This window comes from Molossus molossus, unplaced genomic scaffold (assembly GCF_014108415.1).
Source record: "Molossus molossus isolate mMolMol1 unplaced genomic scaffold, mMolMol1.p scaffold_m16_p_1, whole genome shotgun sequence".
Lineage (NCBI taxonomy): Eukaryota > Metazoa > Chordata > Mammalia > Chiroptera > Molossidae > Molossus > Molossus molossus.
In genome coordinates this window covers 131,698,625-131,712,998 of record NW_023425344.1, presented here as the reverse complement: position 1 = coordinate 131,712,998, position 14,374 = coordinate 131,698,625, and the positions used below count along the sequence as shown (strand labels likewise).

At 40.1% G+C, this 14,374-nt stretch overlaps 1 protein-coding gene across 2 annotated transcripts in view; it reads left to right on the top strand.

Moving 5' to 3' along the window:
• The window catches only part of SVIL (supervillin), a 241,688-nt gene that overhangs the window by 145,293 nt on the left and 82,021 nt on the right, over nucleotides 1-14,374 (top strand). For both annotated transcript variants that reach the window (XM_036252906.1, XM_036252902.1), the window contains 2 exons: nucleotides 685-742; nucleotides 6,394-6,482. In XM_036252906.1, coding sequence (XP_036108799.1) covers nucleotides 685-742; nucleotides 6,394-6,482 — 147 coding nt within the window. The remainder of the gene's footprint in view (nucleotides 1-684; nucleotides 743-6,393; nucleotides 6,483-14,374) is intronic.

Here is a 14,374-nt window from a genome sequence, read left to right as displayed (position 1 = left end):
CTTGTCATTAGACTTGTTATAAATTTGTCTGCGCCTGGTTTTGATTAACTAGTTTATTGAATGTATGTTTTTGCTGTATAGGATTGTTCCCAACTGGCTTTACATAATATCTATTTTGTCTTCAAAAATAAATAAGAGGTTTATTTGACATGTTATTTTTTAAGTTTAATTGAAGGCAGTAAAAACACAGCTAAAGCGTTCCCTGCTCTTCATCAGCTCCTGACCATGCCCACCCCATGCAGCCTTTAAAAGCATCTTGGATATATCAGACTGTAATGACTTTCAAGATTTCTGGTTACCTTGGCCAAAATTTTTTCTCCTGATATGAGTTAATAACTATATTATTCAATATTTAATTGCTTTTGATTATTCTTTTAGCTATATGAATTTAAATAATATTAATGCACTGTCATAATTTTTTTTTACCCATAGATTACGTTGATTTTCTTTCACCAGAGAAAACCAGAAAATCTTGCCCATGTAAAATGTATATTGTTGAATTTGATTATTAGAAGGTGTCATTTTTTTTTAACTCATTATTCCTGTCTGGTTAATAGTTTCCTTTTTTCTTAAATTACAGATTCAAAAGGAGTTTGAAGACTTTTCTTTTCCATTGTTTGTTTGTTTGTTTGTTTTAACTTATTGTGTAGCTATTTCAATGTTACATTATTTCTTTCTCCTTAGATTTCAACAAGAAAAACTTAAGGTTTATTGGATTCCCACATGAAAGAAAAGTTCCAAGGTAAAGTGGTCTTTGCTCAAAGTTTTGTTTTGAAGATTTGTAGTCATTTTTAAAATTATCTCCTAAATTTCTAATTTATGCATTTAAGTGTTTGTTAACATGTTTTCTTTACAGTGTTTCATTTGTTAAAATATATTAAGCTGGCTAACTTAAAATTACATTCAGCCAGCAAAGATTATTTTTATGTATTTAATACTGTTTCTGGGAACTACTTGTAGAACAGGATGCTGCTGTCTCAGTAATTGCATATTTGTAAAGAGCTGCTATCTTTTTTTTTCTCACACCTCCTTCTAAGCATGAGATGTCCTTCATCAATCTGTCCATCAAGTAAGGGAGCTTTTGATTATTTTGAGAAAGGGTTTAGTCCTGTTCCTTTTCCCTGTCTCTCTTCTTTCTTCCTTACTTCCTTGCCCCTCTCTGCTCATCCATCCATCATCTGTCCACGTGACTTGATGTTGCTCTCTTAACTTTTCTGCACTTCAGTTCCCTTGACTAGAGGGTATTATGGGTACTCATTTGACTTACCTAATGTGCTAATACTCTATGGTGTGCATCATCATTGATATAATGTAAAAGTTAAAGTTCGTGCCAAACAAGATAGCTATATCTCAGATGCTGCTTAGGTTATTGTTCCTAATACATTTTGAGATTTTCAAGTGGAGGCACAAAGTTATTATCCCTTACACACAGGCATGAATCTCAACCTATACTTCCTTATACCAGAAGGAATCAAATTGATCTACCTCTAACTTCACTCAGATGTTCTTATTCCTATGTTTATGTGTGACATTATTTCTTCACTAAAAAGGGCTTGCATTTCAATAGCATTGCCATAAACACTTGTCTGACTTCTGTCCTCATCAGGCTAAGCCTGGCTCTGCATTTGAAAATGGCAGGATTGACCTTGTGAACACACAAGAGGGGATAGCCTTGCTGAATGCCATCCACATTTTAGTATCAGGTAAACTAGAGCAGTAATGAGCCAGGGTCATCAGGAAGGTTGTTTTATTTGATTCATGAAATCTTACTTTTCTAGTGCTTGACACAATTTCCCATATTCCCCATTTTTGCCATGTTTTTAACAGGATCTAAGGCTTATAATTTAGTTTATTCAGGCTTCTATAACAAAGCACCATACACTGGGTAGCTTACAAATAACAGAAATTTACTCCTTATGGTCCTGCAGGCTGGAAGTCTGAGACCAGTGTGCCAGACGGTGGGCTGAGGGCTGCCCTCCAGGTTGCAGATGGCTGACTTCTTCTATCCTCACTTGGCAGAATAGTCTAGGGAGGTCGCTGGGTCTCATAGGAACACTAATCTTATTCATGAGGGCTCCATCCTCATGACCTGGTCATCTTCCCAAAGTTCCACCTCCTAATATAGTCACCTTTGGGGACTATATGAATTTGGGTGAACACAAACATTCAGACCATAGCAGCTTTAGTCCCAATATATCCCAGCAGATTGTTTTAGCTCTGATAGTGACTACGAAAAAGGATAAATGGAAAGGGAGTCAGGAAGATATTGCTTGTCCAAGGATAGGGAAAGCAGACAGTATCAAGGTCACTTCCGTGGAGAGAGGCTCAGAGGGACAGGCTGCTCTAACACTGTGAGTATGATTTCACGTGTACTTATGAAAATCATGGCCTCTTTCCATGGGCTAAGTGTAAAATGGGCTGGAGAGTCAAGAACCTGCCTCCTTCAGAGAAATTGAGTCAGCCAGACACCAGAGGCGAAACTAGGTAATGGACTTTAGATCCCATACCTTGTCATTTAAACTTCAGTAAGAGAGTAAACAGAATGTAGGGGAGCCTTTAGCAGTGTGGGTGCTGACTAGTCATTGTAACAGTAGACCCCACACTTCGTGAAAGATACAAAGCAATAACACCAAAATGTTCTGCTCTCACTTTAATAATATTTCCTCTTGTTGCTACTGCTGGATATTTAAGTAGGTTAATGGGACACATTAAAAAACTTATCATGGAAGCTGGGGCCAATCTCTTCTTAGATTATTGAAGCAGAGAAAAGGGGCTAGACTAATAAAACTTAGTCATAAAGAATGAGCACTCTTTCAGAGGACATGAAAAATAGATAAATAGAAAAGGCACCTCTTAATATTAAAAACTTTTAAAATTGTAATTCAAAAAAATTAAAGCTAGAATGTACTTTAGTTATGTATGGGAAGATGGTTTCATACTGAATGGGACTATGGGGTTGAGCTCGGGCGGCCCCCCGAGGCCTGCAGAGGCTGCTGGATGAGCCCCCTTGCCCGGAGGTGCCTGAGGAGGCGCACGGCCCTGCGTCCGGCTCCGCGCTTGCAGTGATCCTGTGAGTCTGCAGTGGGCCCTGCAGTCACGCCGCTCGGGTGCCCCTGACTCAGAAAAAGGGGAGGAGGGTGATGTCGGGGCTCTTTTGGACATTTGTGCTATCGGAAGGAAGTACCATTCTCAAACGGTCCAGAATTCTTTACCAGCATGTCTTGCCTGTATTTTCACTGCAGACTATGCCCTCGGGTATAGAAAGTCCAGGGAAGAAACATGAATTTTTTCAAAACCTGGTTTCATATTGACTTGAGGGGTCTTCTCTTGGTCACAGCTTTTGTGACGTGAGTCCAAGCCACACCTTTAGCCCACCCTCTTTGTTCTTCCTATCTGCTCAATGCTTCCTCCGAAGTTATCAGTCATTTAGTGGGAATAAGAGGTAAGAAAAGCAAGAGCAAAATGTAGAGACAGCCACATGGATTCCAATAATAAAAGGTTTCCTTCAAGACTGAGATTTAAAAATAGATAACTGTATAAACCTATGCACGTATACTATGTTTTCATTCATGTGTGCAAAGTGAGCAAAGGTGATAAGGAGAGATGTTTTCCCAATCACATATTCTAAAGATGAAAGAAGGAAATAAAGAAAGAAAGGAAGGGAGGAAAAAAGGCAGCTTAAAACTGATGTTATTAAATATATGCCCTTCTAATTATTCTCAATATTTAAAATTCAGCGTGTTCCTATGACATCAACAGTGTATAAAGTGTATACATAAAATACTGCACAGTAAGTTGCAGCACATGTTGAGAGCATTTTATTGTAGTCATTCATTATTTCATTCATTCAACATATATTTATTGATTTTAATAAAAATAAGACACTTGTAATATGCTCTACAAATAGGAAAACAGAATATAATCTGAGAGAGTAACAGAGGAGCATAATGTAGACTCGGCGCCGGGTGGGACAGGCACCGGGTAGCGGGCTCTTCCTTGGGGAAACGACCTGAAACTGAGGCCCCGACCAGGAGAGGACTCAGCCAGAATGGAAGGAGGGGCTGGAGAACAGGGAATTCAGGTGAAAGATCCAGCATTTACAGTAAACCATGTTAAAGACGGATGAGAGATGTTCCTAATAGCACTTTGGTGTTCCACTGGTTTTCGACCAACTATGAAAGGCTATACTTTTATTTTATTTTATTGATTGATTGATTGATTGATTGATTGATTGATTTTCTAATCCTCACCCAAGAATCCCAAGGATCTTTTTCTACTTATCTTCAGATAGAGTGGGAGGGAGAGAGAGAGAAAGAGACATTGATGTGAGAGGGACACATCGACTGGTTGCCTCCCACATGAGCCTGACCAGGGCTGGGACAAACCACACCCGAGGTACATTCCCTTGATGGGAATCAAACCTGTGACTCATTGGTCCATGGGCTGACATTCTAACCGCTGAGCCAAACTGGCCAGGGCTGCCCTTTTTTGGTGCTGATACTATTTGTAGCTTGTTTCAAGAAAGTAAGTGCATATGGAGCCAGGGATGTTGGGTGATGACTTGTGAATTCAACTGTGCAAAAGTTCAGCAAGAGGTTTAACTTGGGGGTGATTAGTCTTCATTAGTGGCTTTATTGAGCTTTTTGATAAGCAGAAAAAAAGGGAGAGAAATAAAAACATACAAATGTTTATTTGAGATAATATTTGTACCCCAAAGTCAATGGCTTAAGAAGCTGAATATTTTACGGAATGCATCATTTTTTTTTTTTTTTATGAAGATATTTAAATAATCAGTTAATCAATTAAAATAGCACGTCCTTCCTTAAGTAGGGCACATTCTGCAGTTAATTAATTTGTTTGGTTTGTACTACAACACTGAAAGGGGTCGTTACTGCATCACAATTTAGTTTAGAAGACAGTGCTAATTCTAAGTACCTGACCTAAACCTAGGATCTTTCTAAGCCATCTGGACTGTGGTTTATAAACACTTTTTATTCTCAAGACTTATATATTAAGTAATATGAATACATGGCACTCCTCTGTGACTGTAAGCCATACCACATTCATAAACAATAACTGAGGCTTCAGATGAACTTGGTTCTAGGAGATGGGACGGTGTGCCGTACTGTGGAATGTGTGCAAGTTCCTTGACATTTAATTTCCATATGAGACATAAATTACCCATGTGTCCCACTTAGGCAGTATGTGCAGCACCCTCTCAGTCTACTCTTGGGCCTCTGAGTGTACTCTGTAGGGCAGACACACAAATGCAGGACCCATACATGGGGAAGGTCATCTTTGCGTTGAATGTGTTTTCAGGCTGATTGTTCACCTCTCTGGAGGTGATCATATTATTGGGGAATATTAGTTTTCTGTTTTTCTAGGTTTGTTCTTTTATTGCAAGGCAGTAGCTCTGTCTTGTCCAACTCCAAGTGCGTTCCAGTGGAAGACCATAGAGTTGTACATACAACAGTCTAGTCTTGGGGCCGCAACTGCATATAGTGTTAGAACTGGAGCTAGATTTGTATCTCGGACTCTTCATGCCAAACATGTGTTCTTGGGCAAGTCATTTACCAATTTCCTGTTCTGTAAACCAAGGATGATATTAATTCCTGTGGTGTGCTGGGGCCAGCTTACAGTGCCCATCACAAACATGTGCACCTCTCTTCCAGTTTTGAGCTCTGTGAGTCCAGTGGGTGGCCTGAAAATTGGCCCTGGTGGGTGTGTTTACACTACCAGCTAATAATGCAAACAAAGCTAGTGCTCTTGGGGGTGGGAGGAGGGTAGGCAGCACTTAGCTCCTACCTCATAGCATCTTGTGAAGATAACTAAGATAATACAAGGGCTATGCTTAGCACAGGAGGAAAGGACATGCTAAGCGCCCCATCCCTTTATTCTTCGCCACTTTCATTTCCTCTCTTTTTCTTCCAGACACATTTTCCTGAGGCTTTAAACCTATTCACAATGCTTTGATTTCCTGGTTTTTGGAAGGCATTTGTTAGTTTAATATAATTTCAGAACAAGAAAGCATGTGAATCACCTAGACAAGTTGTTGGTTTTCTGAGGAAGAAAGTGTAACAGAAAGTACAGCTGTTGATCTAATCTGAAACAGCTAGCGGGGGTCTGGACGAGGTGGTCAGTCTGAGGGACTGAAGGACGCGTCAGCACCCAGCCACATCTCCTGCCTTTGCGAAGGAAATTATTCAGTTGTACAAAAAAATCATAACTATAAGTAAATGAAAAAAGTCACCAGTTAATTCACAAAATAAAACTTTTTACCTATAATCTATATAACACTAGCATAATTTTTATATTCTACAATTTTTTTTACTTGGTATCATATATCCTGATTTAAATTGACTTTAAACACTTTATTGATGGAGAACTTTTTAGCTTTCAGAAAAAGTTTTTGCGTGAAGATAAAGAACAGCTTGCTAACTGCAGAAGAACCAAGGAGAAGCTTTTAACTGCATTTCCTAAAGGTAAGGCATCTTCTGAATAGTTGGCCAGTGTCCTGAGCACGTAACTATATGTTATCTGGTTTTCTCTGAGAACTCTTTAACCTCTGGTGTATATTCTCTTTTGTGTTCCTTTCTGCCTCATCCAAGATTAACCTCAATTAAAGGACCTTTCTTTTTGCATTTTTAATCCTCACCTTTCTAGGTGTTTTTTCCCTTGCATTTTAGGCATCCTCGAGTTTTCTCTGTAGGCTGGGTGGGGAGGGTGTGAGAGGGTTCCTAGAATCAACCTTACCTCCCCTCTCCTGGCCTCCACCATCTCCAAGGGTGGGGAGTTCTGCTCACATGCCCATTTCTTTTCCATTCACAGCCCCCTCCCCCCAGCCTCTTGACGTTTCGTGTTGTCGGTTACACTCAGCGTCTTATAGCTCTCCACCGGCTACACGCTGCGCCACAAAGGCAGGCTGTCTCTTCATCTTCTCTTTTCTTCCCCAAGTAGGCGCTCACGTCTGGTGAATTCGTATTTTCATTGGTAAAGATGCACGTGCAGTAAAGTATTTTCACCTGCTGTCAGTCGAGGACCTCTAGTTTTGCCTGTGAAATGAGATGAACATTACCTGATTTTTGTCTCTACCCACTGTAACACTAGCACTGGGTAGAACCAGCTCACAAACTGTCTTTATCCCGAATGAGCTGTGTAACCCTTACTTCAGAAGAAACAGGTTGGGTACAAGGTCAAATTGTTTTTCTGCTCTGAAAAAAAAAAAACAAAACACACGAGATAAAGCCCAAATATATTAAACCAGAAAAAAATATTATTTTAGTAGAAACTGAAAGTTTAAAAGACCCACTGACTGCCCTGGCTGGTGTGGCTCAATGTTTAGACCAAAGTCTTGCAGGTTCGATCCCCAGTCAAGGGCACCTACGTGGGTTTCAGTTTCAATCCTTGGCCCGGTTGGGGTGTGAGCAAGAGGCAACCATCAATTGTGTCTCTCTCGCATCAGTGTGTTTCTCTCTCTCTCTCTACATCCTCTGCCTGCCTCCCTCCCTCCCTCTCACTTTTTCCCCTTCCTCCCTCTCTCCTTCCCTTCCACTCTCAAAAAAAAAAAATCTCAGGTGAGGATTAACCAAAAAATAAAAATAAAAAGTAAAATAAAAGGCCCACTTACAAATCAAGGTGCCTTCTAAGGAACAGAGTGGGGCGATGCCTAGACACCGTCTGGTGAAGATGGTATCTGAAGGACCCAGGGGTTTGGCCTGGTGGAGGAAACGTAAATGGGCCATTTCGTCAAGTACTTACTAACCTGTCAGCTAAAATATAGGCTTATTCTATGTTGCTCCAGAGGCCAAAAATAAGAATAATGTGTAGAATTACAAGGAGGTGGCTGAAATTTCATATGAGAAAGAAAATTCTGCTAATTCGTAGACCTGAGAGGGAAATGGACTACATTGTGATCTCATCTGCTCTCCTCATTAAATGTGCAAGGAAGGCCCTGGCCGGTTTGGCTCAGTGGCCAGAGCGTCGACCCGCAGTCCCGAGAGACCCGGGTTCGGTTCCCGTTAAGGGCACATACCTTGGTTGCAGTTTGTCCCCGGCCCCGGTTGGGGTTGTGCGGGAGGCGGCCACTCGATGTGTTCCTTTCACGTCGGTGTTTCTCTCTCTCTCTCTTCCTGTCTCTCCCTCCTCTGAGCAAAAATAGAAAAACGTCCTCAAGTGAGGATAAAAAAAAAATGTACAAGGAAGGTCACACGGCCAGTACTCAAGGTAGGACAGAGGCAGTGGGGGATCGCTACCTGGATGGGTGTGTGGACCAGGTGTGGAATGAAAAGGTCCTTCAATTTCAAAGACTTTGTGAAGACAGAGAAACTCCATTTAATCTGAGCCCAATTTAAAATCTATGAAGATGATCAGAACAAAGTAGAAGAATGAACAAATTGATTTTTGACAGAGTTCAGAAGATTTGATGGATGAGGCAAAGCCTTTTTCACCAGTATGAAGGCTCCCGCTTCCCCTCGACCCCAATTCTGTTTCAAAAAATTACCATAGACAATTTTAGGATTAGACAAATTAAAAACAATATAAGATGCTAAGTTCCTAAAGGTTCAACAACTTGTAACGTTATATATACTAAAATTAAAAACACATAAGCTTATTATGTGTTTTATTAGAAACCAGTTTTATTAGAAATTTTATCATAATTGGTAGTAAAAACATAATTTCCACACATCAAAGATGATAACTTTATATATAAACTAGATTTGAATTTCTAAATTAACAAGATCTCTAAAAGATGCTTAAAAAGTACCAGAGCCCTGCCTCCCTGGATCTCACCTAAATCTCACAGTCATTTTTCATCCTTTACGATGTGGGCTGGCATGTTTGGAAAGACCCACGTATTACAGAAAGGTTTCCATTTCTCCATCCTAACAGGTATGTTAAAGATTCTAACATCTCTTGGCAATATACCATTAAAAATAGGAATTGATTATGACTTTTAAAGGCAGAGTTTTGTGTTTTGTAGAAGTTTCTTTCTCTTCATTTAGTGAGGGATTTTTGCTTCTGTGAAATTGAGCATTAAATTGATCATTGATTTTCCTCTCAGGGACTTCCTTTAGCTTTGTGTCACAAACAGGCAATCAAGGGATTAAATATCTTTACCTATGTGAAGATAATGTTAACATAGATTTTGTATTTAGGAATTATGAAATGGACCAGATACGTTACTCTGTGTTTTCAGCAGCTTTACTGAGATATGTGTTATGTACCGTTCAGTCCATTCATTTCAAGGAGACTGTTTCAGTGGCACTCACAGGGTTGTCTATCTATCCCACAGTCCCTTTTAGAACGTTTTTGCCACCCCAAAGGGAAACCCCACACTTCTTAGCCATCGCCTCTCCCTTATCCCTCTAATTTTGTAATTACTTATTTTATAAGCTGCTTGTCTTTACATTAGTGGCTTTCATCCAAGTGTAAAATTAAAGTGCTTACCCCTGGGGCAGAGGAGGGTCAGCCTTCAGAGCACTGTGGGTCCGGCCTGTGCTCTTCAGCTGTGAAATGCAGGTGAGGGGACATGTCCTTGGCAGTCCTCTGCAGTTGCTCCGCTGTCCCCCAGCCCCTGTGTTTCTTTGGAAGATTCTATTACTCAGGTTTGGAGGACTGAACTCAGCAATAACTTTGCCAGAAAGCCCGTTTCTCAGAGCTAATGAAAGAAATTATGTTTTCCAAGAAAAGCATCTGGCAGGCCTGAATATTGATGTCAAATATTGTTACAAAGCAAACTAGGCAGATAATTAATTTTATAAAGTAGTATAGCCCTGATGTCAAATACCCTCAAATTGTCTTACTTGGAAAATAACAAATTTCCATCAGAAATTACTAAAAATATAGAATATATACTGCTCAAACAAGAGCAACAGACTAAAAAGTGGATATAATAAAGGTATAGTTTAGCCCATCTGGTGTGGCTCAGTGATGGAGCATCGACCCATGCACCAAGAGGTTGCCGGTTCAGCCCTGGCCGGTTTGGCTCAGTGGTTAGAGCATCAGCCTGGGGTCCTGAGAGACCCACTAAGGGCACATACCTCGGTTGCAATTTGTCCCCAGCCCTGGTTGGGTCGTGCGGGTGGCAACCACTCAATCTGTCCCTTTCACGTTGATGTTTCTCTCTCTTTTTCTCTCTCCCTCCTACTCTATCTAAACAGAAAAATGGAAAAATGTCCTCGGGTGAAGATAAAAAAAAAAAAAAAGAGGTTGCCAGTTCAATTCCTGGTCCGGACACAGATTGTGGGCCCAATCCCCAGTGAGAGGCATGCAGGAGGCAGCCAGTCAGTGTTCTCTCTCATCACTGTTTTTATCTCTCTCTCCCTCTCCAGTCCTCTCTCTCTAAACTCAATAAAGAAAAAATAATAATAATAAAAGGATAGTTAGTACATGTCAAAGTCTTTTTATCCCCCTCAAACAATAATGTTGTATTATCATTTCTCTTTGAGACTTTCAGACATTATGTTTCTTTATCCTTAAATACTTCACCATATATTTCCAAAAAACAGGGACATTCTTTAACCATAATACAATAACTAAAATCAGGAAATTAACATCGCTACAAAACTATTGTCTAATATACAAATCATATTCAAATATTGCCATTTGTCCCCATAGTGTCTGCTATAGCAAAACAAAATTCAGAGTCATGTTGCATTCAGTTTTATTTAATTTGGAACAATTATACAGTCCTTTATTGTCTTTCATGACATAGTACCTGTCAAAGCCTTAATATCCTTGAAAGCAAAGTAGAAAATTTATTACAACAGAAGTTAGATCAGCTATGCTTGTTTATATCTGGTTTACTGTTAATCACTATTGCCATTTCCTGAGTTATTTATGAATTATATACATTATGACACAGCATACAATCTGTTGAATTATGGCTGTGTAATCTAATTTTAAAAACATTCTTATTCTTTATTTTTAGAAAACGTACAGCAAATAATTTAGAGATACAGGGACATCATGCCGCAAGTCACCCCTACATGGTTCACAAAAATTAATATGTAAATATGTATGCATGTGTTTTATACACATACACACAAATGTATTTATGAAGAGAGAAAAAAGGATAAAAATAAACCAAATGTAGCAAAATGTTAACATATTATGAAGGATGTCTCTTAACTTTTCTGTGAGTCTGAAATTATATAAAAAATTTAATCCTCTCCTGAGGATATGTTTCTGTTGATTTTTAGAGTGCTAGGAGGGTGGGGGGATGGGGAGAGAGAAGCATCAACATGAGAGAGAAACACGATGGGTTTTCTCCCATGTGTACCCAGGCCAGGAAGTGAACCTGCAACTTTTTGTTGTAAGAAATAACATCCAACCAACTGAGCCATCCAACCAGAGCTGGAAATTTTAAAGGAAAGAAAATTTCTTTGGGTAGATGATGAAAAGTAATAAACTGTGATGCACCGTTAATGAGAAGATGGCTGTGGAAGAACCGTAGGTGGTGACTATGAATGGAACAGTGGACTGACGGCTGCAGGTTTCTGCGGCAAGGGGGACTTGTATGATTTCATAGTGTTGCTTTTTTTTCAATGCTTTATGATAAAACTGACCAGATTTCAGTGAGAGGACCTAATGAGGACTACAAGTACCCAAATGAGCTTTTTTTTTTTTCCTGGAAAGGGATGATAAAAGTACACACATCCAATTCAAATAAAGCATCAGTCTCTTTTATAAAACTGAGATCTTTTTCCACAGGATAGATATACTAGAGTATTATATTACATGTCATTTTACTGATTTTACTTTTAAATTATAGACTTGGGGAAAGAAAGCCAAACTTGAGAATCTAGTCTATTACTTCTTTTTGTCTTTCACATAATTTCTTTCTCCTCTAACCTCATATCTATAGGAATGAGGCAAATCTTGATAATTAAAAATATATTTGTAAGAAAGAATAGACTAAAGGGTAATTTATTTGCCAGAAGAATTTTTTTATTTTTCTAAAATATTTACTATAGATTTAAACTAAGAATCAATAAGCTCATTGATATATTAAAGTATAGTTTGATTTATTACCTAATTGTATTTCTCAGTATGTGATCAGAGAGGACCGTGAGATTTTAGGCTTGAAAATGTTTTGAGTTTGAATCTAGGCTTGACTGAGAAGAGTGCAGTAAGGGGCTAGTGGTGTCTGTCCCTGGCATCCCCTAAGGTATAATCTAGGGAACAGACTGCCCACTGGAACTCTCTGTGCTGGCATCAGTGATTCTCAGTACAGGACAGTATCATTTCAAGGAGGGCTTTGGAAACACAGGGGAACATTTCTGTGTTACAGCAGCTGGGGATGATTTGGCATTTAGTCGGAGGGCCAGGGCTACTCCTGCAGAGCAAGGCTTACAACAAAGAAAGTGGCCATTCGGAAGGCCACGAGCACCCCCATAGTGACCTGTGATCTGCTCCAAAGCCAGCCTTCTGTGAGTTTGTGACCCTGATGACCCTGATGAGGTGCACCTGTATGTCTGCTGAATGCTGTCCTGAGACTTCTTATACCCAGCAGCAAATGGTTAACAGGGGACAGTGTTCCCTGGTAGGTGGCCCAGCCTGTTTTGCTCAGAAAGCACAGAGATCCCATGGACAGGAGGACAGCTTGGCTTACCCACCCTGTCCCACTCCTGCTTCTCACTGCCCCGGACTTCTTGGGGCTCAGTTTCTGTGATGAACTATATTCTGATTATCATTCAGCTTGCCCCCTACTCATATTATCTTAGTCCTTATAGAATACTGAAACAGGGTGGTAACAGCAGTGGGAAAAGCAGTTTTGTTGTGGGTGGGACCTTTGCACAGTCTCACAGTTAGTAGATCTTTTATTCTAGAGTATGGGAAAAAAGAATGTTAGCAAGCAACTTGTTGCTTAGCTTTTTCGCTGTACTGCTAAAGTCACTTTTTTTTCTTTAGTTGCATAATTTTCATGGAAAAATTCAAAAATTAATGACATGGAAGTGATTTTCACAGTCTTAAATTAGGCCAAAAATAGTATGACTTAATTTTTCCCAGTGGAAGTTATATGCCACCCTGTGTATATTAATATTGTCTCCTTACCCTGTCATACCCATTTCATTTCTGTAACAAAATACCATCAACTGGCTGGCCCATAAACCGCAACATTTTACCCCTCACAGTTCTGGAGGCTGGCAGTGTACATTGGGGGCCTGCATGGTCAGGATCTGACGGGGACCCTCTTCGGGGTTGCAGACAGCCAACTTTCGGTTGCGTCCTCCCATAGGGGCAGGGGAAGGGAGCTCTGTGGGGCCTCTCTATAAGAGCCTCATTCTCATCATGAGGCCAGAGTCTAGTCACTTCCCAAAGGTTCCACCTCCTAATACCATCACTTTGGGTGTCAGGGTTTCAACATATGAATCTGGGGAGACATAACACACCCAGTTGAAATAGTTTGAGGGGAGAAGAGGGGAGTGTCATGTGCGTGTCGTTATGCTGCTCAACCTTGTAACCACCCTCGATTTCTCAGCTGTGGTTTTGAGGCTTGGGCTCAGGCATACCTTTCAGAGCATTTGGAATCTGGTTTCAGTAGCTTCTCGATCAGTCTTCTAAAAAATACAGCTCCATTCTCCACTTTGGGGATTTACATACGTAATTGGTACTCCTTTGGCTTATATCATCCTTGAAGATGTTTTCAAAATATGTGCTGCCAGCCATTAAAATTTTATCACCATAATCTCACTAGAGCTAATTCATTAACTGGGAAGCTATTATTAGCCAACCTTCCCCAAAAGGCAGCGGGGCCAACGCACCATTATTATACCCCGTCTTTTCAGTGGGAACACGACTGGCACTGCAGGGCCGGCGCACCTCTGCCTCCGGCTGCTCCGGTCACTGAGAAGGCCAAGTGAAACAGAAACTCTTTTGAAGCCAACAATCTTCCATCTAACTTAAATTTTAAGGTGGCTATTATTTTAAAATAAATAAAAAACAAGGCTTGTATCTCTGAACACAATCAAAGAGCAAATGAAAGCCACACACGCGTGTATGTTTGTGTGTGTGTGGCTTTGACTCATTACAAAAAATGACATCTTTAAAAAAAAGAAAAACATAAGTAGAAATTGAAGCAGTTGAAAATTAACTTGGCCTTTAAAAACGTTTGTGGACCCAGGGTGGTCAGTGACTCCTCTCTCCCATCTCTTCCTGGGTCCTCAATAGAAGCCACTCAGATGAGCCCTCATGAATTCCTGTGACTTAGGAGTAGGCCAGAAGAGAGACCTTTATTCTCCACAAAATTGGGTCATTTCTCCAAAGAAACAACTGTTTGGCATCTTAGTAACATCCTAGTAATCAGTATCACATTAACCCTTTCACCATCAGCAGAACATTTATCGGGTCATCCAGTGTTGCTAGGAAAATT